Below are 25,078 nucleotides of genomic sequence, written 5' to 3' on the forward strand. Positions count from 1 at the left end.
GAAAGAATGAATTTACCTTCCCTTTGACAAAAGCGCGGAAGAGGTTTTTAGCGCAGAGCATTCAGTGCGCCAGTCAGTGATAAAAACCTCTTCCGTGTTTTTGAAAAAAGGGGGAGGGGGTTGTTAGAGCGAACAATCTGTAATATAGCAATCCAAACCCCATCCTTGTATGGGGGGGGAAAAAAAGTCACAGAAGTTCAAACAACTTTTAAAGACTGTTTGTGGACCCCATGATATGAAAATTGCTCACTCTCAACATTTTGAATCTACTACTTTAGTCACCTTTTTCCCCCAGAGGTGATCACAAATTAACAGTAATTGAACAAAAATACTGTTGACAACAGGTAAACAGGGGATACAAACAAAAAAGCTGAGATCACGCTCTCACACAAAGTAACTTACAGAGCTGCTGTTGGTTCCAGCGTTCTCTTTACTGGTGCTTGGTTTTGGAGATCCAGGAGGCGTTCGAGAGGCACACACTAAATGAACCATGTGATACTCATCTTGCTAAAATTCAACACCAAAAGAAAATATATATTAGAGAAACTTACAAATAAAAAGTCTTTAAAGATGCACTTTTTCTCCCATCCAAGGCTTGCTCTTTAATTGATGTTCCTAAATGGATAAGCTGACAGCTCAGCTGAAAACTCCCTCATGGACTATACCTCCTATGATTTTTTCCTTATCCAATTTTCATTCCCACCCAATAACCATAGGTTCCCATCCAGGAGCCATACCACACAGTTCTCTCAGGAATCCAGTAAGAACTGGCAAGTCTTAGGGCTCCTTTTACAAAGGTGCACTAGCGGTTTTAGCATGCTCTTAGCGCGTGCTAGTCGCTACCACATCCTTTTAAGCAGGCGGTAATTTTTCGGCTAGCACACACTATAATGCGCAATAATCTCGTGCGTGTGCTAAAAACGCTAGCGCACCTTTGTAAAAGGAGCCCATAGTCTTGAAAGCTGAACGAACACCTCCTCAGGCACTCTTGCCTGCTCAAAAACCAGAATTCAGATGTGACACCAAATTCAGGTCTTCTGCATGTAGCACTATCACTGGATTATAAATCAAGCTTAACTACCCTTACCAGTGGAAAAGCAGGAGAAAACTTGTACAACTAGTGAGGAAAAAGAGATGCTATTCCTTCATTGTTTGTATATTTTTAGCATAGTCTTCTATACAGAAAGTAATCTTCTATGATGGTATCTGTTCCTATCCCTATGATTAGATCAATTCTTCAAAAGTTATTTCATTCAAACGTTTGTCACAAATAGTCCAACTGCAATTGGAAGCTTCCTACCCTAAATTTCTGGGAAGGTACCTCAAGATGCACACTTGTCTGCTGCTTGCCTCTCTCGTCTCCATATTTTGTCTCCTTTCCTTTTATATTTGGAATTATTTTCTGAATCCTGGTGGGTTTTTTATTATTATTAGTTTGTACCCCATCTTGATTTGTTGAAAGGTGGTATTATTAAATCTGAAAAGAGTACCTTGAGGCCCACCACTCACATTTAAATCTTCAGTGCACACAATACTGCCAATCCTTATGCCATATTTTCCCCAGTAATGAAGTTAATATTTGAATTTGGTCCTAAAATATAAACAATGAATTTATATGAAGCTTACTTTTCTGAGAATATCTTTCAACTGTAGATGATCAAGTAGTAGTTTGCCAGAATACACAAGTCTTTGATCCTTCATAGACTGAGAAAAAGGGGAAAAATTAAAGAATTTGTAGAAACAACACACACAATCAATACCAGTCTGAGCAAACATATCTAGGGATTACATACAAACAGCTACTGTGAATTACATGCTGTGGTGCCCATTTTATGCAACTGGGCCTTAGGTAGACATGTGATCCCTTCCTTAATTTTATTAGCATGCATAAAATTTGACAAGTGAAGAACAATGTTTTGGTTTAAGCAGAGGTTCCCAACCCAGTCTTCAGAACATACCCAGCCAGTCAGGTTTTCAGACTACCCACAATGAATATGCATGAGAAATTTACATATAATGAAGACAATGCATATTCCATCGTGGGTAGCCTGAAAATCCAACTGGCTAGGTGAATCCCAAGGACTGGTTTGAGCACTCCTGCTTTAAAAAGGATACTTTTATAACTACCTACAGCAGATTTTTACTCCAAGAACTCTTGTTTTCAAAACAAACAAAAAGTTACACATGTATTTTCACTTCAAAATATTAATCTAGAAGATGTTTGTTTATACAAACATACTGGACTATAATCTTTTTAGGAAGGACAAAGATGGTCGAAAAGGTGGAGGAGTAGCTCTCTCTATAAAGACCAATAACCAAGCTTCTGAAATGCAGGAGATCCGGGGAAAGGAAGAAGCAAAATGGATCACTGAAAAGAGAAGATGGAATTTTTATCCATGTGGGTGTTGCCTACAGAGCTCTGACTAAATCACAGCAAACTGATAAAGATCTTGTTACAGATATGCGCCACCCTGGAGCTCCTGGAGATGCCTTCATCCAGATGTTAGGGATTACACACATGTCTCCCAAGTACATGGTACACTGTCACGTACAGATTATCTGTTGATATCGGAATCACTTTCTTTCTGTCTCCTAGCAGCGGAGATTTGTCCTTCTTATATTTCAGACCATGCTTCTGTATGGTTGGAACTACATGCAACGGGAAGATATCAGTCGTCAAGGACCTGGAGGTTTCCTAAAACACTTTATTACGACACCAAGCTCCATGATTTTCTTCAAAAAAATGGCGGGAATACATGGACAATAACAGGGACTTGTCCTTTTCTGGGAGGATGCTAAGGCAGAGCTCCGAGGGGAAATAATATCCTACGGCTCCACAAGAAATGGATGAATGAGGCAGAAATAAAGAGATGGGAAAGACAGGTTAAGCAGGACACGCAATGCTATTTATTTATTTAAAACATTTATATACCACATTAAATCAAAGTGGCTCACAATAAACATACACAATAAAAATACATAATAGCAATTGCAATTATGAAACAAAAACAATAAAAACTGTGGAAGGTGAATGAAAAGAACATTCTCATTAAGGCTTTACAAGGCATCAAGGTATCAGCCAAAATAAATCTAATCTCTTCATACCAAGATAAGCTTGGCCAAAAAATGGGTCTTCAATAATTTTCTAAACTGTAATAAATTCCCATAGAATCTCAAAATGCCAGAAAGGGCATTAGGCCCAGCAGTAGAAAAGCATAAATTTTAGTACTTACATATTTTACTGTATACCTTTTGCTGGTATCAAGCAACAAACGGTTTTCAGATCTCAGAGCTCTCTTAGGGTTTATGCACTGTCAGAGATTTAGCCAAATAATGTGGCAGGGTATAGTAAATACCCTGCTGGACAAGTGTCAAAATTTTTAATTGTGTCTGAAAATGTATAAGTAACCAATGTAATTTTTTCAAAATCTGAGAAATATGTTCATATCGGGACATACCCAACAAAACCCGAGCTGCTGAGTTCTGAATAATTTGAAAAGCTTTGATCCGATCAGCCAGCAAACCCAGATAAATGCCATTACAATAATCAAGTTTTGACAAACCCATCATTTGTAAAACTTGCTGAAAATCCCAATTTGAGAGAATATTATTCAAATGTGACAATTTTCGAAGAGCATAATATGCGCCACACAATCAGATACACACCAGGCAACATGGTTGACATCCCAAACCACACTTAATCAGCTTTTGCACGACAGGACTAAGAGATCCACTCAATATTATAAAATCACAGCTATATAAACACGCCAATAAGTCAGAAGCCTTCCTAGCTAAAATGGTAGTGAAGGAGCAGGGTCCCAGAAGAGTTTTGCATGTTCGTTAACAGACAAGGGTTGCTAGTACACACTGACACAAGTATCACACAAACATTTCAGACATTCTTCACCAACTTATAGAGAGCCAGAGAGAACGGGCCTTGATAGCTCTACATACATAGACAATGTTGCACATCCTTCATTAACGGAAGCTCAGCAAGCATGTTTTAAATCTGCCCATTCAGGAGGAAGAAATTTACCATCATAAAGGGATAAGCACTTTGAGGAAGGCACTGGGTGAAGATGGTCTTGTGGATGAATTTCATAAGATCCTCCAATCGCATGTCTCTAGTTGTCTTGCAACGGTATTCAATTGTTATAGAAAGGAGGAGGAGCTGCACACATCTCTGAAAGAAGCCCTAATTATAGTGCTCTTGAAACCAAAGGATCCCCAATCTTTAGACTCATACATACCTATTTCTTTGATTTCTTTTGAGGCTAAACTTTTCGCAAAGATTCTGGCGAATAGAATGGCAAACGTATTGTCGGACCTCCTGGCAACTCTCCAAGTGGGATTTGTTCATGATTGATCGGTATCGAAGAATCTGATACAAATACTATCATCCTTGGAAAAGGTATGGGGCGATTCCCTGCCGTTTTTATTAATCAGTTTCGATGCCGAAAAGGCCTTTGATAGAGTCCGCTGGGAGTTTCTGTTTGTGGTATTTCGGCCATACAGGTTTGGGAAGCGTTTCTGGCAGAGATTCGAGCATTACATCAGTGTCCCACCGCAAAACTCTTGGTGAATGATTGCCTATTTGATTCATTTGCAGTATGTAGGGGAACAAGACAGGTGTGACCTCTATCTCCTCTTCTCTTTGTTTTGGTCTTGGACTCATTGCTGAGAAACATTCAATTGAACCCGGAGACAGAGGGGATAGGGATAGCATCTGAACTTTTTAAGCTTTTGACCTTTGCAGATGACATTCTAGTCCATATCGTTAACCATGAGCGCTCTTTGCTGACCTTATTGGAAACCTTTGCTGAGTTCAGAGATTTTTCGGGCTTTCAGTTAAACCTTGCGAAATCTGAATACTTGGAGAATTTACCTAACTGGCGTCCTAAGTTGGCCTTTTCACTGCCCTTTGCGAAAAGCACACTGTTCATTTAAATACTTGGGTATTTACTTGGGTGTTGATTCAGCATCCTTATATGACCTTAATATGCCTCCTCTGTTGACGTTCACACAAACCCGATTTCAGCAATGTTCAATTCTTCCTTTATCTCTTATGGGTCAATTCAATTTGTAAGCCATGGTTCTTTTCCCTAAATGGCTTTATTGTTTGCACTCTCCCTTTGCGTCTGACATCCAAGGACATTAAATCATTACATCAGATGCTGGCACACTTTTTCAGGGGGAGAGGGGAGGAAGCTAAATTATGTTTTCTTCTACTGCTGGGAAACTAGAAACAGGGAGGTCTGGGGATACTCGATATTAAGCTTTAAAATATGGCTTGTGTTCTTCGACATATAGGCAATTGGTACAATTCCACAGATCACTTTTCACCTATGGCAATAAAGAAAGCTTGGTGTGCCCCATTCCATTTGTTCTACGTTTTGCAGGCTAGGTCTAGGTCACTTCCTAGACCCATTCTAAAGTCAGGGCTGTTGCAAACAAGTGGGTGGGTAGGAGGTGAGTAGAAAGACCTTGCAAAATGGGGTTGTTTTGACAGCAATGACGACTTTAGACCAGGTATGGAAAATCCTACCTTTCATAGATAGGGATCAAGAGGATTGCTTCAATCCGGGCTCACCCGGCCGCTGAAGGAAAAGCATTGGTTACCTGTTAACCATAGAATCATATATAAAATAGCATTACTTTCACACAAAACTTTAACGAACAAAGTTCTTGCATTTTTAGAAAGACTCTTAATCCCTTATCTATATATATAAAATCGGAGGTATGTATGTGTGTGTGTGTGTGTATGTGCCGCGATCACGCAAAAACGGCTTGACCAATTTGAACGAAACTTGGTATGCAGATCCCTCACTACCTGGGGTGATATGTTCTGGGGGTCTCGCGGCCCACCTGCACACGTGGGCGGAGCTACAAACAGAACATCAGATTTCACCCATTCATGTCAATGGAAAAAAAGTAAAAAGCTGCCATTCTCACAGTAATTCAAAAACGGCTTGACCGATTTGAACAAAACTTGGTATGCAGATCCCTCACTACCTGGGGTGATATGTTCTGGGGGTCTCGCGGCCCACCTGCACACGTGGGCGGAGCTACAAACAGAAAATCAGATTTCACCCATTCATGTCAATGGAAAAAATGTAAACAGCTGCCATTCTCACAGTAAATCAAAAACGGCTTGACCAATTTGAACGAAACTTGGTATGCAGATCCCTCACTACCTGGGGTGATATGTTCTGGGGGTCTCTTCACCCAAGAATTTATATGTTCAAAAAAATGTAAACAGCTGCCATTCTCACAGTAAATCAAAAACGGCTTGACCGATTTTAACGAAACTTAGTATGCAGATCCCTCACTACCTGGGGTGATATGTTCTGGGGGGTCTCGCGGCCCACCTGCACACGTGGGCGGAGCTACAAACAGAAAATCAGATTTCACCCATTCATGTCAATGGAAAAAATGGAAAAAGCTGCCATTCTCATTGTAATTCTAAAACGGCTTGACCGATTTGAACGAAACTTTGTATGCAGGTCCCTCACTACCTGGGCTGATATGTTCTGGGGGTCTCGCGGCCCACCTGCACACGTGGGCGGAGCTACAAACAGAAAATCATATATCACCCATTCATGTCAATGGAAAATATGTAAAAAGCTGCCATTATCATAGTAATTCAAAAACGGCTTGACCGATTTGAACGAAACTTGGTATGCAGATCCCTCACTACCTGGGGTGATATGTTCTGGGGGTCTCTCGGCCCACAACTCTATGTTGCTTGCTTAAGGGTGGGTTCACCCAACAATTTATATGTTCTTGCTCCTGGAGGTGAAACTAAAAATGTTGTTTATAATCACGTTTTGCGTTAGTTGTATTGTATTCATTTTGTCAAATATTTCACATTATAATTTGAATATTGTACTTTTTATTAAGCTGTAAAACAATAATTTCATTCACCACTATAAAGTATCTTTATTTGAATCCATTTACAGTGTTATTGCTATAATTAAATACCCGTGCAACGCCGGGGCATCAGCTAGTACTCCTATAAAATCTTTAAGATCGGAAGAGAAATCACTCCTTCTAGTCCCCTCATTAAGAGTCATCTATTTTAGGAGAGACACGATCTTTTCCGTCACAGCCCCCCAAATCTGGAATTCGCTCCCAACTAATATAAGGGAAGAAAAATTACTTGGCAAGTTTAAAAGTCTCCTGAAAAGCTGGCTTTTTAAGGATGCTTTTAACTGAGATATGCTTATTTTATATCCCCAAGATACTTGTTAAGAGTAATAGTAAGGTCGATAAGCGAAAATTGAGCGGGTAACCTTTCCCCCATCCTTTGGTTTCATTACCTTGCCTTTTTTGATTTGATTTACAAATTGTATTTAATCCTTTTTTTATTTTTCCTTTTTGTGTTTGTCTGATCCACAGGTGTGTGAATTGTCTTGTTTGAGTAATGTTTTTTTTCTCCTAATTTTATTAGTACTTGTAAATCGCATTGAATTAAGATTTTGCATTCAAAATCAAAACTTTATTAAACTTGGAAACTTGGAGGGCAAGTTGCGCCCTCTGAGTTCCTTTGGTGAGGAGGAGGCCTCCTAGCTGGAAATTTCTGCTTTACCGGCAACTAGACCACTATGTTCTCCATCAGCGGTAGTCATTCAATGTTTAGAAGATTTGTTCACTCCTGAAGAAAAGGAACACTTGATCATCTCAGGGCTGCATAAAAAATTAGTACAGAACCTACCCCCATGGTCTCTCTCCAGGATCCTAGACAGGTGGTCCATGGATCTGAGCTGACTCCTGCCAAATTTCAATGTCTTTTACGTCTTATTCCAACTTAAGTGGTTTCCGCAGAGTTGAGGGAATGTCAATTTCGTATACTTTTATTGAGCATGTATCTCACAACATAACCTCTTTTTTTGATGGGCAAGACTCCTTCGGACGTCTTTGGCCAGTGTTGGGCAGCCTCTAATTCTTTCATCCATGCTTTGTGGAGCTGCCCTGGGATAGTGGGCTTCTGGAGAGAGGTTTTGGGATTTTGGGGGGGTATATTGCAACAGTCCATTGGCTTGCATCCAGGGGGGCATACTTCTGGGTCAGGTTGTGGCATTAAACCTTAGGGGAAAAGGCTCAAGACTCTGGGTACTAAAGGCTTGGATACTGAGTAAAAAATGTGTTCTTTGACATTGGACACAGGACATAGCCTCTTCTTTCTGGCACTGGAGCAATTGCTTGCATAAATTATTGCTTTTTGAATTTCAGGATTTAAGACTCGCTTTTAAACGTTTCAAACACTTTTCTAGGGGCCATATATACAAATGCTGCCCCCACGTACATGAAGCTATTTTATAAATAAGCTCGGGGACTCTGCTTTATCCCATTGAATAGTAGCCATTACCATTCAGTAGATGTGCAATCTACTCTATACACCACACACAGGACATGGGTAAAGAAGTATGGACAGGGTGGGAGAGTGCAGTGGGAGGAGTTGTGGGAGAGTATCACTTGCTGTAGTTTCAGTTCTGTATGTTTCCTTTGTTCAGTCATCAATATAAATTGTTTCAATCAAAATGTTCTGTTAAGGGAAAGGGGGTGGGGGTGATACTGTTGTTATGAAAATTTGATAATCTGAACTTCAACGTTTACTGCTTGTTTTTGTCTCTTTCAAATTGGAAGCGTTTGATCTTTTGTATATTCTGCTATGTTGTCATCAATAAAAACTATTTACAATAAATATTTGAAAGGTATTAATATAGAACCAAATCTTTTCTAGAGAAGGGAAACTAGTAAGAGGGCACAAATTGAGGTTGTAGGGTGGTAGACTTAGGAGTAATGTTTGGAAATTCTTTGTCATGGAGAGGGTGGTGAATGCCCTCCTGAGGGACACTGTGGAGAGTAAAATGGTGACAAAATTCAAGAAAGCATGGGATGAACACAGAGCTTCTCTAATTAGAATATGATTGGTAAAAATTGAAGTACCGTATTTTCAAGCATATAACGCGCACACGTGTACAACGCGCACACAGGTATAGCGCACAGGAACAAGGAATTTTATGTAAGAAAATTTTGGTATAGCGCGCCCAGAATATACCGCGCATGCTGCTTGCCGCCCCGACTCTCCTCTCGCAGCCCTGCCCTTGAAGTCTTGTCCCCCCCTTTGAAGGCCCGCCCCACCCTGAAAGCCTGATGCCCCACCCCAAAGGACCGCTGGCCCCCCCACCCTGAAGGACCGCTCGCACCCCCCCACCCCCGACGTCCGATTCATCTCCCAGCCTCCCTGCACCGTTTGCGGTGGAGAAGCAGCCTACCGTGGGTTTGCGACGCCAGTGAGCCCTGCTGCTTCTTCTGCCGGCGGTCCCGCCCCTTCTCTGAGCCCTGCGCTGCTTCCTCTGCCGCGGTCTCGCCCTTTCTCTGACGTCAGAGAAGGGGCGGGACCGTGGCAGAGGAAGCAGCGCAGGGCTCACTGGCATCGCAAACCCACGGTAGGCTGCTTCTCCACCGCAAACGGTGCGGGGGGGGGCTGGGGGATGAATCGGACATCGGGGGGGTGCGAGCGGTCCTTCAGGGTGGGGGGGCCAGCGGTCCTTCGGGGTGGGGCATCAGGCTTTCAGGGCTGGGGGATGAATCGGACGTCGGGCGGAGGGGGGGGAACCAGCAATGTAAAAAAAAAATTGTAAAACGCGCTCACGCATATAACACGCATGGTTATGCTCGGTTTGTAAAATCGTGTATAACGCGCGCTTTATATGCGTGAAAATACGGTACTAAGGCCAGTACTGGGAAGACTTGCTATAAATGACCAGAGTCTCAGCCTGCCTGTCCGTCACTGCTGCATGAATGTCTTGCTGCCATCTAAAATTGAATATGGCTAAAATAGAGTTGCTCATCTTCCCCCCTAAACCCAACTCTCCACTTCCTTCATTCTCAGTCTCTGTGGACAACACTCTAATCCTTCCTATTTTGTCTGTTCACAATCTTGGGGTCATCTTTGACTCCTCTCGCTCCTTCACCGCCCAGATACAACATATCACTAAAACCTGCTGCTTCTTTCTCTATAATATTACCAAAATCAGACCCTTCCTCTCTGAGCACACTCCAAAACACTTATCCACGCTCTCATCACTTTGCGTTTAGATTACTGCAACTCGCTACTCTCAGGCCTTCCGCTTAGCCATCTCGCTCCCCTCTAATCTGACCAGAATTCGGCTGCACAACTCATATTCCGGGAGAGCTGCTATACTCATGTTACCCCTCTCCTAAAGTCACTTCATTGGCTTCCCATCTGTTTCAAACTACAATTGAAATTCCTCTTACTGACCTACAAATGCACTCACTCAGCTGCCCCTCACTATCTCTCTTCACTTATCTCCCCCTATGATTCCTTCCCCCCCCCCCCCCATTTGTGCCCTTCTCTTCAACTGCCAACTCCAGACTTTGTCCTTTCTGCCTTGCTGCGCCACATGCTTGGAACAAGCTGCCGTCTCTGGTAATGTTAAAGGCCCAGTTAAAAGCTCACCTCTTTGAGAGTACTTTCAACTCCTAACTCCTTTCACTTTGGGTTCTGCATCCCCAACCCTATTTGTCATGTCTGTCTGTCCAAGCTAGATTGTAAGCTCTTCCAAGCATGGACAGTCTATAAAGGTCAAAATGTACAGCACTGTGTACATCTTTCAGCTCTATATAAGTGATAAGTAGTAGTAATATGGGAATTCGGCTCCTCAGTTCAGATAACCAGCTAAGAAGCCAACCATGGGAGGAGAAATACCTATAAATACCTGTAAGTAACTGTGCTTTATCCCAGGATAAGCAGGCAACACATATTCTCACATGTGGGTGACCTCCATGCTAACCAGAAATAGGATGGTGGGAAAGTTAGCTATTGGGAAAATTAATTCTGTACTACTGCTTGGATGAAATATTCATCGAGTCTGGAATAGGATTCCAGACAGTAATGAGAGGTGAAAGTATGAACCGAGAACCAAGTAGCAGCTTTGTAAATCTTATCAATAGGTGTAGAATGGAGAAAAGCCACTGAAGCTTCCATAGCTTAAATCTTATGGGCTGTGACATGACCCTCCAGTTGCAGCCCAGTCTGAGCTTAGCAAAACAAGATGCAAGCAGCCAACCAATTGGAAATTGTCCTTTTAGAAACTGGCTACCCCAACTTGTTAGGATCAAAGGAAATAAAAAGTTGAGGAGAATATCTATGTGGTTTAGTTCTCTGCAAATAGTAGGCCAAGGCTTGTTTGCAGTCTAAAGTGTGAAGAGCTGTTTCTCCAGAATGGGAATGAAACTTGGGAAAAAATACACTGGAAGCACTGACTCTACGAGCAGAAGTCAGAGAAATGAGAAAAACTACTTTCCAAGTAAGATATTTAAGATGAGCTGAAGACATTGGTCATATGGAGGTTTCATCAGCTTAACAAGTACAACATTAAGATCCCAAACCACTGGAGGTGGTTTGATATCGAATAGTCCTTTCATAAATTTGGAAAGCACAGGATGAGCAGTGAGAGGTTTTCCATCCAATGGTTGATGAAAAGCAACAATTGCACTAAGATGGACTCTAATGGAAGTGGATTTGAGACCAGACTGAGATAAATGGAGAAGATAATCCAGATCCGAAGATAAGGAGGTGGATTGTGGCTCCTGATGATTAAGATTGCACCAAGCAGAAAACCCGAGTCCATTTTTGAGTATAACATTTTCTTGTGGCTGGTTTTCTGGAAGCATCCAAGATATGTTTGACAGATTGTGAAAACCAAAGGTCAGGTGAAGTCAACCCGAGAGATACCAAGCTGTCAGGTACAAAGATGGCAGATTTGAATGAAGAAGAGAACCATGACTCTGTGTAAGAAGAGATGGAAAAATTGGTAGTAGAAGGGAGAACCATGGTTGCCTGGGCCATCGAGGAGCAATTGGAATCATGGTGGCAGATTCCTGTTTGAGTTTGACAAGCATTTTGAGAATTAATAGAAAATGGAAGGAACGCATTAAAGAACTTGTTCGTCCAGTCCAGGAGAAAAGCATCTGCCTCCAGGCGATATGAAGTGTACTGTCTGGAACACAACTGGGGCAGCTTGTTGTTGTGGGGAGACGCAAAAAGGATGGAGGATGGAGAGCTGCTGAGTTCAGGGTCCATTCGTGAGGTTGAAGAATGCAACTTAATTTGTCCGCTAATGCATTTTGCTCTCCTTGAATGTAGACAGACTTCAGAAAGATGTTGTGAATAATTACTCAATTCCAAATTTTTTGAGCTTCTTTGCAGAGGAGAAGAGATCCTGTTCTTTCCTGCTTGTTCACGTGGTACATGGTTACTTCATAGTCTGTACGGATGAGAATGACCTGATTTTGAAGATGCTGGAAAGCCTTGAGAGCATTAAAAATTGCTCTGAGTTCCAATAGATTTATGTGATGGTGATGATCCGACACAGACCAAAGACCTTGAGTTTGGAAATCATCCAGGTGAGCTCAGATTCATGAGAACCTTCTAATGAGGAGGCATTTGAAACAGCAAACCTCTGCAAAGACTGGAAGAGAGCTTCCACCACTGAAGAGATTGTCGTAGAGAAGATGTTACTGTAATGTGCTGAGAAAGCGGGTCAAGAGCCTGAGACCACTGAGAAGCCAGCGACCAATGAGGTGAAGTCTGGCAAAAGGAGTGGCATGAACTGTAGATGCCATGTGACCTACAAGAACCATCATGCACCTCGCTGAGAGTGAGTGAAAGTGGGTCACTTGATAGCAAAGTTGCATCAAAGCATCTTGACGCTGTTAAGAAAGAAATGCCCCGAGTTGACCAGTTTCTAGGAGGGCTCCTATGAACTGAAGAGTCTGAGAAGGCTGCAGTTGAGATTTGAGGAAGTTGATTTCAAATCTCAAATGTTGCAAGAACAATATAGTCTGTTGTGTCGCTATAACACCCTGATATGAAGGATCCTTGATGAGTCAATTGTCTATAGATAGGGAAAGACTTGAAAACCATGTTTCTGCAAGGCTGCTGCTGCCACCATCACCATCAGGCACTTGGTGAAAACCCTGTGAAATGAGGAGAGACCAAAAGGTAGAACTTTGTATTGGTAATGATGACTTTCCACCCGAAATCTGAGAAACTTGCGAGAGGCTGGGTGAATGGGAATGGGGATGTAAACCTCCTTGAGATCCAGAGAGCATAACCAATTGTTGCGATCCAATAGGGGATACAGTGATACTAGAGACAACATATGAAACTCTTCTGTGACAAGAAATTTGTTGAGAGCTCAGAGGTCCAATATTAGTCGAAGACCTCCCATCTTCTTCAGAACAAGGAAATATCGAGAATAAAACCCCATGTTCTGCTGATCCAAAGGAACCTTCTAGATTGCATTGAGAATGAGTAGAGATTTGCCTTCCTGTAGAAGAAGAGAGGACTGTAGTGGGTTGGAAGGAAACTCTCTTGGAGGATGATCTATTCACCAGGGATTTGCAGAACCGATAACTAGATGCCTGTTTAGAAAAGAAGAAAAAAAAAAAAAAAAAAAAAGACAGACCCTAGTAAACATCTAGCTGACTCCTCTGACCCAGAAAACTACTTTCACCTCTAGACTCCAACTGCCAACCAAGTCAAGTCAGGTAACAATAACTTTATAGTTTGTTCTTTATAACCTGAGAAAGAAGATTAGTCAGTACTTGCATTCATATTAACACAAAGCCAAAAACAGGAGGAAAATACTTACAAAATTTTAAATTAACAAAAAAAAAATTAAAATAAACTCAACATTATACGTCCTCAAGGATTTTTCATCTTCTAAGTTTAGCTTCTGACGTTGAAGTACTTTCACACCGATAAAACTGGGTCTAAGCAATGAATGTGTGTTCCACAATCTACAACAATGCTGTATGTAGCATTCAGATATATTTACAGTAAGCATAAAAAAGATACTACTTACCGGTTTACTAGGATATACTTTGGACAGGTGATGTTTTAGAGTTCCAACAGTCCAGTCTAAAAAACAGCTGATTGTTTGGTCATCATATTTTTGATTGGGAGCTTTAATAACAAGAGTTACTGGACTATCCATCACATTTTGGTCCATGTTGCTTTAAAAAACAAAAAAAAAACAAAAAAAAAAAAACACCAAACCCTTATAGGAAGGATAGAAGATCCTATTAACCTCTCACTTGGAGCAACCAGGTATAGTTTGATGTTTAAAAACACAAGAGATCACTTATTCGTTCATTGTGAAGACCAGATGGCAAAACCTCATCCATTCTGAAAGTACCAAAACAAACCTCCTGAAAATCATTTGTAGATGTTTTTAATCACTCCTAATCCTTGAGCCAGCCTGCAGAAAATAAAAACAAACAGCAAATAAAAACATGTGCTTGCAAAATAATGAAAAAAAAAAAAAAAGCGTGAGAAGAATGCCAAAAGCATTATTCATGTCGCTTTTCTTTTCTAATTCTTGTTTTAAATTTGCACATCTAAGAAAAATGTGAGGGCTCACATTTTTTTGATCCTCCAATTAGTTTTGTGGCCTTGATGCTAGAAAATCCTGAGCACTAATCATGTTCAAAATCTAGAGTCATCTGACCAGTGCTATTTTTATAGTGATATAAGAAAGAACCTTTATTCAATCCCAACCTCATTTGCCCTTTCTAGATTTTTGTTTACTTTTTAATACAACTATGAACAAATAGCATACAAATGCCAAAACCCCTCTCCCATAAATGCAGGTGCTTGCACAAAACAGTATCACATTACATATTCCTTAAAGAATATAGCTTTTTTGCTTGCACTATCAAATGTCTCTTTCTTAACCATCTAATTATGCACTTTGGGCTAGATTCACTAAACTTACCGATTCTGTAACAACGATCGCAAAACCAGTTTTACTGGTTTTGCAAACATTCCCCGGCCCCAACCCGATTCACTAAACTGCTGCCTGATCAATCTCCTATCTGATCTGATCCAACTCATGCAAATTAGTAAAACCCCATGCAAAATAGCCAAGCGATTGATTCACTAACAACTGCTTGGCTATTTTGAATCAGGTTTTACTATCTTAAAACCAGACTTCTGCAGACCTCGGTAATTGTGTTACTGACAGGTCTGACGGTTTTTTGACAATTCTGCCTGTCTTTTTTTGATTCATTTTATTTTTCCATGGCACAGATATTTTGCATGTGTTACACACGCAAAATATCTGCCCCATAAAAAAAAAAAGAATAAAAGACAGGCAGACCTGTCAAAAAAACGCCCCCCACCCCCCCCGGGCAACCCACAAATGGCAGGTGAGATGATGATCCCTCCTGCCATCGGCGCTCCCCCCCCACTACCCCTACCTCTAAAGTTGGGAGCAGGAGGGATGCTCAATCACTCCTGCTCCATAGGCCTCCAGCGATGGGAGCAGGAGGAATCACAAGGTCCTCCTGCTCCTTCTCCTCCACCCTGCTGCGATGCGAATGCGGGCCTTAGGTCCCACCCCGGTGCATCATGTGATGCATGAGGAGGGGCCTAAGGACCTGATTGGCTCAGGCACCTCAGGTTCCTCCCTTGGGAGTGGCCCAAGGCACCTGAGCCAATCAGGGATTTCCTTAGGGCTGAGCCAAAGGAAGTCCCTGATTGGCCAATGAAAAAAAAAATACCAAAATGAACATCGGCAGGAGAGATGCCCACTCTCTCCCATCGTGCTTGCACAATCTCCGGACATCCCACCCCTGGCAGAGGGAGGGATGTCCACTCCCTCCTGTCACGTCGCACAACCCCTTAACACACACTCCTCCCTGGAAGTGGAAGGGATGCTCTCTCCCTTCTACTACCGTCATACAACCTCCCAACACCCACCCCTTGCAGAGGGAGAGATGCCCACTCCCTTCCACTGCGTCACACAATCCCCTGACACTACTACTACTACCACTATGCCCTCCCCCCCGCCTCCCACAGTAGGAGAGATATCCACTCCCTTCCGTCACATCACACAATCCCCCCCCACACACACACACACACTACTATCCCCCCACCCCCACAGCAGGGGGGATGTCCACTCCCTCCCGCCATCTGAACTGTCAAACCTTATTTTCCTGTCAAGCGTCAAACAGCGCTCAGGCACCAATCAAAAAGTAAGGCTCCAACAGCTCCAACCTGTCAACAGATTTTGGCCACAAATATGGCACAACGAGGTTAGAGAATCACTGCAATGAGAGAGAATCGCTGGGAGTGCTCATTTTAATACTAATGACTTCATTGTACTTACATTTGCATGGCAGAATCGGAGACTGCTTGGAACCTCGGAAAAGACCATGGGAAACCGTTTTGATAATCCGCCGCTAAAATACATGCACGCTAACCCAGCCGAAACTGGTTTAGCGAGCACGTTAAAAGCACGTTTAAGTTTTGAGAATCTTCCCCTAAGAAACAACAAGCAATCCTACTTCACCATATGCCTCCGGGGAACAGCTGCTCTTAGAATCCCTACAGGCTTAATCAATCTTTACCCCTACGCCTTTCACAATGAAAAAATAAAACTATTTCTCTACTCAGAGACCTTTTCTTTTTTTTTATTTTACTTTATTTTCTAAACCTTCCAATATTTAACCTTACATAAATAAGGATAAAATAAGAATCCCAGTACTAATAAAGAGACTAAGATAACCAACATCCATTTGACATCTCCATCTAATCCCAGCTCTCTCTCTCTCTCTCTCTATATATATATATATATACAGTATTGCTGCTCATGCTCACTCTCATACCAAGTAAAGTGCATTCAAGGGCCCTTTAGCCACCATAACAGAGGTGATTAATACTGTTTTTCAGGCTTTATGTTTTGAGTTCGCCGCTGCAACTCACCGCTCAGGCTCTCTTCCTCCCCCTTTCTCCACGGCCCCGGGCGCTCCGTTCTCCTGACCCCTTGCGCCGGGGCTCCCGCCGCCCCTTATGTGAGGCTCACCTGAAACCAAAGATGTTGTTTTAATACCCCAGCACCACAAAAATTTGTTTTTAAAGTAAGATGGAGACCGGAAATGCGTCACAATCCTTCCCTGTGATCTGCAGCCACCCTCGGTACAAACAAGCCCTGCCGTGGCCCAAATACCAATGAAGAAATACACAAGTCTTCCGGGAAGAACGAGGAAAGACCGTTTCTGTCTGCGCATGCGCAGAATGGGAGGCCAAGCCACGCCCCTCCGCTGTCGGGGTGGAACTCGCGGGAGATGATGTCAACTTTCGCCGAGGTTTGGGTTCGGACTGGCTAGATTCTATGTTAAAGCGGGCGGGCTTTGCTCTAAGAGAATGTATGAATGTGGTGGAGAGAGGAATCGGAGTGAACATGCCATCAAACCGGTTTGATTTATAGCAGAGGATAAAATGTCACTGTTACATTCTTTTCATAAAATAAGCAGCCGCAGGCCCCGCTCCGGTAGTGTAATTCTGGAGCTGATGTATTTATATAGGGGGGGAGCTGCTCTAAAATACAGAGACATGGACATTTCTGCAGGAAGTATGTGCAGCATAAACAACCATTTTTTAAAAAAAAAATGTATAGGAGATACACATTTAGAAAGCTGGCATAGCAGGTTATTTTTGCAGTCTTAGAAACGTAACCGGTTATGCTCGAACGCTGTTATAATGACCTATTAACTTTCCCAATAGAGCATTTTGGGGACCAAAAACCACAGAGATTAAGGGGGCAACCCACCCCCAATACCTTGAGTGGATTTCTAATCAATAGTAGTTGGTCACTAAGATCCAGATGCTCTAAAACTGTGTTTCTCAACTCTGTCCTGGAGTACGCACTTGCCAGTCAGGTTTTCAAGATATCCAAAATGAATATATATGAAAGACATTTGCATATAATGGAAGCAGTGTATGCAAATCAATTTTATGCAAATTTAATGTGGATATCCTGAAAATCTGACTGGCAAGGGGGTACTCTCAGGACCTAGTTGAGAAGCACTGCTCTAAAATCGCTGTTAAAATCCTGTGGGTCGCTGTGGGGCCAGTAAACGTCTGATCTGAAAATGGCAATTGATGTTCAAACAATTTTGTATGCAAATTACTTTAATGGAGGTCCGCCATAATCTCAAACGATCAGTAGTTGGAAAAGCAACTGGACACATGCGCAGAGCCGCAGGGGAAGCCCCGAAGCAGCCCCACTGCCACATAGCTGTTGAGAGCAGAAATACTTTTTTTAATAAGCTCAAATGTGCGTATGTTATGCATGCACAGTATCTGTCCCCATTTCAAAAAAAGTCATGATGGCCCCTGAACTTATAAAAAATAATTGGCAGGAGGGAAAACCAATCCCTCGTGCCTCGGCCACCCGGATCCCCTCCTCCCCCACTCCCACCCCATCATGAAGATTGGCAAGAGGAATGCCCACTACCTCCTGCCTAAGCCATTCGGACCCCCTCCCCCTACACACATACACAAAAACCCCTAACCCACCATGAAAATCAGCAGGAGGGATGCCCACTCTCTCCTGCCTCAGCCAACCAAACCCTCCCACACCCCAACTCCCCCATACCTTATTCAGATGACAGCAGGAGGGATGCCCACTTCTTCCTGCCCACTCTACAAAATGGCGACTCTTCCTGGTGGATCCTGGGAGGGGCTTTGATTGGCTCAGGCACCTAATGTGTAAGACTTGCTTGACCCCATTTGATCGTGATTGGCGTGTGTTTGTTATCTTTTATGCAGTTTGCTTTATACCTTAACCACCATGGACCCCTGAGGAAGGCGTGTTATCCGAAACATGGACCGTGTCGGGTCCCTTGGTTGGCTATAAGGTTGTATATGTTACTGCATTTACTAATAAACAACCCCTGCATCTTGTACATTATCTGCAGTCTGTTCGTTGTTTTCTGGTTGCTGTTGTTTACTGCAGACTACGTTGGATTTTCTTTCCCCCTCCCATTTCATCCCAGGATGCACCGTGAAGAGTTCTACAGCAAGACAAATGTTTAAGTACTTGTAAAAATACATTTAGGGTTCCTTTTACAAAGCCACACTAGGGCCTTAACGCGCGTTAAATTGCCACGCACGTTACTGCCTCCTTTGGAGCAGGCAGTAGATTTTTGGCTAGCCCGCACTAATCCGGTGCATGCGCTAAAACCGCTAGCGCGGCTTTGTAAAAGGAGCCTGTAGAGCTTGTAAAACGAGGGCCGCTTGGTCTCAACCTGCTCTGTTCATAAACATCTTACACGTACCATTATTTTTTGTGCACCTATTTTATTGAAGTTTTAAAACAATACAGCAAACAAAACCTAAATACATACAAGGTTAAGGCCAGACGAAAGAAAAATTGTAATGGTAAATGAAGGTGTGGATTACATTTACAAGCAGTATAAATACTGATATACTGTAAAATTGGCAGAGAAACTTAAATAATATTAATGAGAATACAGGCAGTCCCCTCACGTCAGAGGGAAGGCTTCCAGGTCAGCCGCGAGTCGCGTGCAGGAACCAGTGATTGCGGTTTCATGAACAGAAGTGCCACTAGGAGGAGAGAGGTAAACAACTGCGGGAGGCATGAATTGTTTCCACAAATATAGTAACCTTATCCAGGGTCTGCTCTTGGTCACATTACCACACACATCCATTAACATGTTAATGCATATTATTTAACACAAGCTTCATTTGTCAAAGGCTTATTTAAAAAGCACAAAACAGATATTATATTCCCACCCTTTTACTCTGATTTAATGAGAATGTGATAGTTTTTACATTTACTGCACATTTAACACAATTTAACATGCAGTAAGTGCAAACTCGGAGTGGTAAATGCTGGGGGCATGCCTTGTATGTGCCCTTAGATTCTGGTAAGAACATAAGAATTCCATACTGGGACAGACCGAAGATTGATCAAGTCCAGTATCCTGTTTCCAATAGTGGCCAACCCAGATCCCAAGTACCTAGCTAGATCATAAGTAATAAAACAGATTTTATGCTGCTTATCCTAGGAATAAGCAGTGGATTTCCCCAGACTATCTCAATACTGTATTGGCCTATGGACTTCTCTTTTAGGAAATTATTCAAACCTTTTTTAAACTCTGCTGATTTCACCATATTCTCCGTCAATGAATTCCAGAGTTTAATTACACATTGTGTGAATAAATATTTTCTCCGGTTTGTTTTAAATCTACTACTTAGTAGCTTCATTGCATGCCCTCTAGTCCTAGAATTTTTGGAAAGAGTAAACAAGCAATTCATATCTACCCTTTCCACTGCATTCAGTATTTTATGGACCTCTATCATATCACCCCTGAGCTGTCTCTTCTCCAAGCTGAAAAGCCCTATCCTTTCTTCATAGGAAACTCGTCCCAAACCTTTTTTCATTTTTGTTGCCCTTCTCCTTTACCTTTTCTAATTTGCTATATCTCTTTTAAGATACGGTTACCAGAATTGCACAGAGTATTCGAGGTGTGACCATACCAAGGGCTTTATAACATTTTCATCTTTGTTTTCCAATCCTTTCCTCATAATTCCTAACATTCTATTTGCTTTTAGCCGCCACCGCACATTGAGCTATGGGTTTCAACGTAACCTCAATGATGACACTAGATCCTTTTCTTGGGCAGTCACTCATAATGTGGAACCCTGTATCACATAGCTATAGTTTGGGTTCCTCTTTCCGATAGGCATCATTTTGCATTTGCTCACATTAAACATCATCTACCTTTTTAATTATTATTATATTTTTATGTTATATAAGCCAAAGGGAAAACAAATAAAACTGTAGGCAACATTTACCTATTCTAGCCCACATTATTGGGTCTGTCTCATGCCATATGGACATTAAGGAACAATACTTACAAAAAAGGAACTTCAACCCAATAGGCACAAATATTTAAAGTCACATTTTATCATCAACCACTATACTTTACATTATTTTCTGAAACTCTGAATGTGAGGGGTCCACAAAAATATATGTATTATTTGCATATATGACCAGGCATTTATAAGGAAATCTTAAGAAAAAAAGAAGCTCCTACTGCCAAAGTCTTAGGGCCTCTTCTATCAAACTGCGTTGGCAGTTTGTAGCATGTTGAGCCATGCTGAATAGCCCGGGCTGCTCCCGACGTTCATTTCTCTAATAAGACAACTATTTTTTTGTGAGGCCCTCCAAGTACCTACAAATCCAAAATATGACCCTGCAAAGGGTTTGAGTTTGAGACTACTGGCCTACAACATTTACAGATAGCCTCTAAAAAACTTAACAGGACCTAACCCAGTCTTCTTTCCAGCCCAGCCCACCCCAACCTATTCCTTCACTTATAGTCTTAATTTATAGTCAGAAGGAGTGTTTATTACAGACTCTTATTTCATTACTTGCTAAGAATCAAACACTAAAAGGATGGAGAAAAGAATCTAAAAACTCAAAAACAAAGAAATTTCCAATGTTAAACTAAAAATAGGAGATATAGAGAAAAAAGTAACTGAGGTTAAACAAGTTCAATTGTCAATAATTAAAGAAAATCAGATTATCAGAAGGAAATTGGAAACAGTGGAAAATAGTTATTGAGCCAACAATTTGCGCTTGCTGAATTTTCCAAGAATTTCCACTATAAATCCAAGGGAAATGATAAAGAGGTATTTTATGGAGATTTTTAATATTCCAGAGGACTTAATACCTCCTTTTACTCGGGCATATTATTTGCCGGGTAAAATACCGGATCAGCAAGCAGAGAACCAGAATCAGCTTGAGCATGAATCCCATTTAAATTTGACCGCAATGTTGGAAGTTTCTGATAAGGAATTGGCTAAACCAGCAACTCTTCTATTGTCTGTGGCATTATTGCCAGGTAAAGAATGGATATTAAAAATTTTTTTAAAAAATAAATTTAAGGAGTTTCTAGGTTTGAAAATCCAAGTTTTCCGAGATGTCAGTAAAGAAACTCAAAATCGTAGACGTCAATTTCTTCTATTGAAACCAGGTGTTGCTCAGCTAGGTGGTATTTTCTTTTTACGTTTCCCATGTAAATGTGTAATAAGGTATCGAGATAATAAATATGTGTTTTTTGAACCTGCTCAACTCACAACTTTCCTGACATTGAAACGCCTGGAAAAGGAAGGAACAACAATGCCTAGTTAAAGTAGGAATATAAGCTCCCCTGAGTCAGCCAACAGATACCTTTTTGCTTATTTTGTTTAAACTTTATTCTTTTGAATCACTCGTAGAATCTTGGATCATTTGAGGACTTGAGAATGTGTGAATAGAGTGAAGTTATCTGAAAATGAATTTTCTTTTAGTCTTTAAAAGGCATTGAATTCATATAATCTTTCTGTACAAAATGTTTGATTTTGTTAAATGTAAAATTGATAAATAATTAAAATAAAAAAGAATCAAACACTAAATAAAACACACAATATAATCTTAATGCTCTTTATACTAGTTTAATATTTCTAGGGCCAGATGCACAAAACTCTCTGATCATGTACTGATGGTTACTAAACTAGTTTGACTGGTTTAACGACCAACGGAATTTGCTGACCTGATTATTATTTGTAAACCGTGCTGTTGCTAAACTGAAGTGCAGTCAAAATTTTTTAATAAATATAATAAACATTTTCAAAATGGCTCACTGTGTGATTTTCCATGCGGTCATACATTCCCCAATTCTGCAATGCAAACAACCTAATTACTATTAAAATTAGGTCATTAATATTAAAAGAAGCCATCTGATTGACGGCCTAACATTGCATGCCATAAACCGACAGGTCTGATGTGTTTTTTCATTTTTTTTCTATGGGCACATAATAGAGGCAGAAGGGATGCCCACTCCCTCCTGCTGCCACGAACTCCCCCCCCCCTGCGCTGAGTCAAGCTGCCTACCTTTGCAGGACCTCCTCCCCATACTCCCTCATGCTGCCGCAAACACCCCCCTACCCCCCACACTGAACTGGGAGAAACCCTAGGCGTCTGAGCCAATCATTGCCTTAGGCCCCTCCCTGTGCATCCCAGGATGCACCGGGAATGGGAAGGCCTGTCATTTTGGAGTGGCAGGCCTGAAAGCAGGAGGGACTGAACATCTCTCATCTTAATGTATAGGTGCACAGGGTGTGGGGGTGGTTTGGGGGAGGCATCCAGTGGCAGGAGGGAGTGGGCATCCCTTCTGATTTTTTGTAAACAGGGGAAGTGGAGAGGTTGTTTCAGTGGGTCTTGGCAGAAGATGGGAGTAGGCATCCCTCCTGCCGATTTTTATTGAAGTACCAGGGGGAGCAGTTCAGCTCAGCGTGGAGGAGCATTTCGTGGAAGCAGGAGGGAGTGGGCATCCCTCCTACCTCTATTTTGGTTCTGGGGGTCATCGAGGGGGGCACGGTTATCAGGGGTGGGGGTGGAGCAGTGGATCACTTTTTTTAATGGGGGCAGATATTGTGTGTGTGTGACATATGCAGATCTGTGCCATTGAAAAAAAAAAAAAAGCCTCAAACAGCTGAGTGGCAGGAGGCTGCTTTGGATATTTCCCTGCCGCTCAGCTGTTCGGGCTTCCCCAAACCAGCTCTGTGCATGTGTGAGAGCCGGTTTCTAAGCGAGCGATTAGATGGGATTATGACTGTCCTCCACAAAACTCATTTGCATGAGCAGCCATTTGAACATGGATTGCTGTTTAGAAATTGGCCCACAGCAACCCACATGGTCATAACAACCATTTTTAGTGCATGCCCCTAGTGCTTTAACAAGGTTTAGTTAAACAGCTCAATAATACTAAGATTTAGACAATAGTCTAGCAGTGAAAGGGGTGCTCTCCACCCTTCAGTAGTCCAGCACCGAGTGTCACATGTATGATTATTTCCCAGTTCGCAAGAGGTTATTTGTGTATGCTAGATGCAAAGAACTCCTAGCTCTCGGAAAATGAGTCTGTTACCAAATCCCCAGTGTAGCTCTATGCTTAAAAGCACTGCTTATATCATCCAAATGTCAGGGGTTCACGTCTTGACTACGGTTAGCAAATATGTAATATTAATTTTTCTACCAGAAAACCTGCAAACTGTTTGGGCGTTCTTTTGCTAAACACATTTGGGCTGATCTTTACTGGCAGCAATTCTAAGATGTCTAAAGCAGCTTAGCTGAATAACAAAACATGTACCATCAAAATAATTGTTGCAAAAAAATGGCAAAGTCCATCATCTAGACCAGGAGTGTCAAAGTCCCTCCTCAAGGGCCGTAATCCAGTTGGGTTTTCAGGATTTCCCCAATGAATATGCATGAGATCTAATTGCATGCACTGCTTTCATTGTATGCTAATAGATTTCATCCATATTCATTGGGGAAATCCTGAAAACCCGACTGGATTGCGGCCCTCGAGGAAGGACATTGACATCCCTGATCTAGTCTCTCAGAGTTAATAGAAGGTTGTTAAAATAAATGCAGGTGATAGTGGGACTTGAACCAGTGAGCTGGAGAGAATGGACAAGGTGTAACATGGCACCTTAGCTTGGTGAGCTATACATGATTGATTTTGTACTGACTGAAATTAGCATTTAGCTGAAACTCTTAAAACACTGAAAAGTAGACAAGCTGCAAAAATATGTGAACATCCTAAGACTATTTCCTAGTTACTCTACCTCACTTTTGTCATTTATTTAGTCTGTGTAGCTTGTACTTATATTTGTTAAAATGTGTATTGTGTGAGCTGAAGTACATGAGGGAGTCGAACCCAGACCAGGCTCATATACCAACCTTCATTCTAACCACTGTACTACACAATAAGCCATAAAATCATAGTAATTCTGGTTTGATTATACTGTTCCATATAGGCATTCTTACGGCAGTAGCTACAGCGTGCTTGCGGCTCCTTAGCGGAGCGCCTGAAGCATGCCGAAACGGCTGCAGTTAAGCATATCTTAAGCTGTCAGGATAGGAAACTTCTCCCATGACTGAAAGAAGCCATTTCTGGCTCATCAAGTTAAGGCACCTCATTGCACCTTTTCATCCTCTCCAGCTCTCATATAATCTTATTTTCTCAAATATTATGCTGATTGCAAGCTGTGAGGCAGGAGACATGCCAGCTACCCTGTTTGCCACCCCGTAAGGTCCTCCTCACTTCTCTCCTTTGCAGCCTGGGCCTCATGGAACACTAGATAAGACAAAGGTCAATGTGACAAAGTAGCTGAAGTGATGCTTAT

The 25,078-nt window shown here is 41.8% G+C and overlaps 1 protein-coding gene across 4 annotated transcripts in view; it reads right to left on the bottom strand.

Annotated features, from left to right (window-relative positions):
- Positions 1-17,075, bottom strand: part of HERPUD2 (HERPUD family member 2) — a 71,511-nt gene extending 54,436 nt beyond the window's left edge. The window contains exons 1-4 of one of the 4 annotated variants that reach the window (XM_033930194.1): positions 16,802-17,075; positions 13,899-14,294; positions 1,627-1,704; positions 403-507 (exon numbers count right to left, since the gene is read on the bottom strand). In XM_033930194.1, coding sequence (XP_033786085.1) covers positions 403-507; positions 1,627-1,704; positions 13,899-14,045 — 330 coding nt within the window. In that variant the 5' untranslated portion in view covers positions 14,046-14,294; positions 16,802-17,075. Of the gene's footprint in view, positions 1-402; positions 508-1,626; positions 1,705-13,898; positions 14,295-16,205; positions 16,321-16,801 lie in introns of those variants that run through there. The other 3 variants (XM_033930192.1, XM_033930191.1, XM_033930193.1) reach the window with 3 other exon arrangements.
- Between the last annotated feature and the right edge of the window lie 8,003 nt (positions 17,076-25,078).

This window comes from Geotrypetes seraphini, chromosome 2 (assembly GCF_902459505.1).
Source record: "Geotrypetes seraphini chromosome 2, aGeoSer1.1, whole genome shotgun sequence".
In the NCBI taxonomy this organism is placed as follows: Eukaryota; Metazoa; Chordata; class Amphibia; order Gymnophiona; family Dermophiidae; genus Geotrypetes; species Geotrypetes seraphini.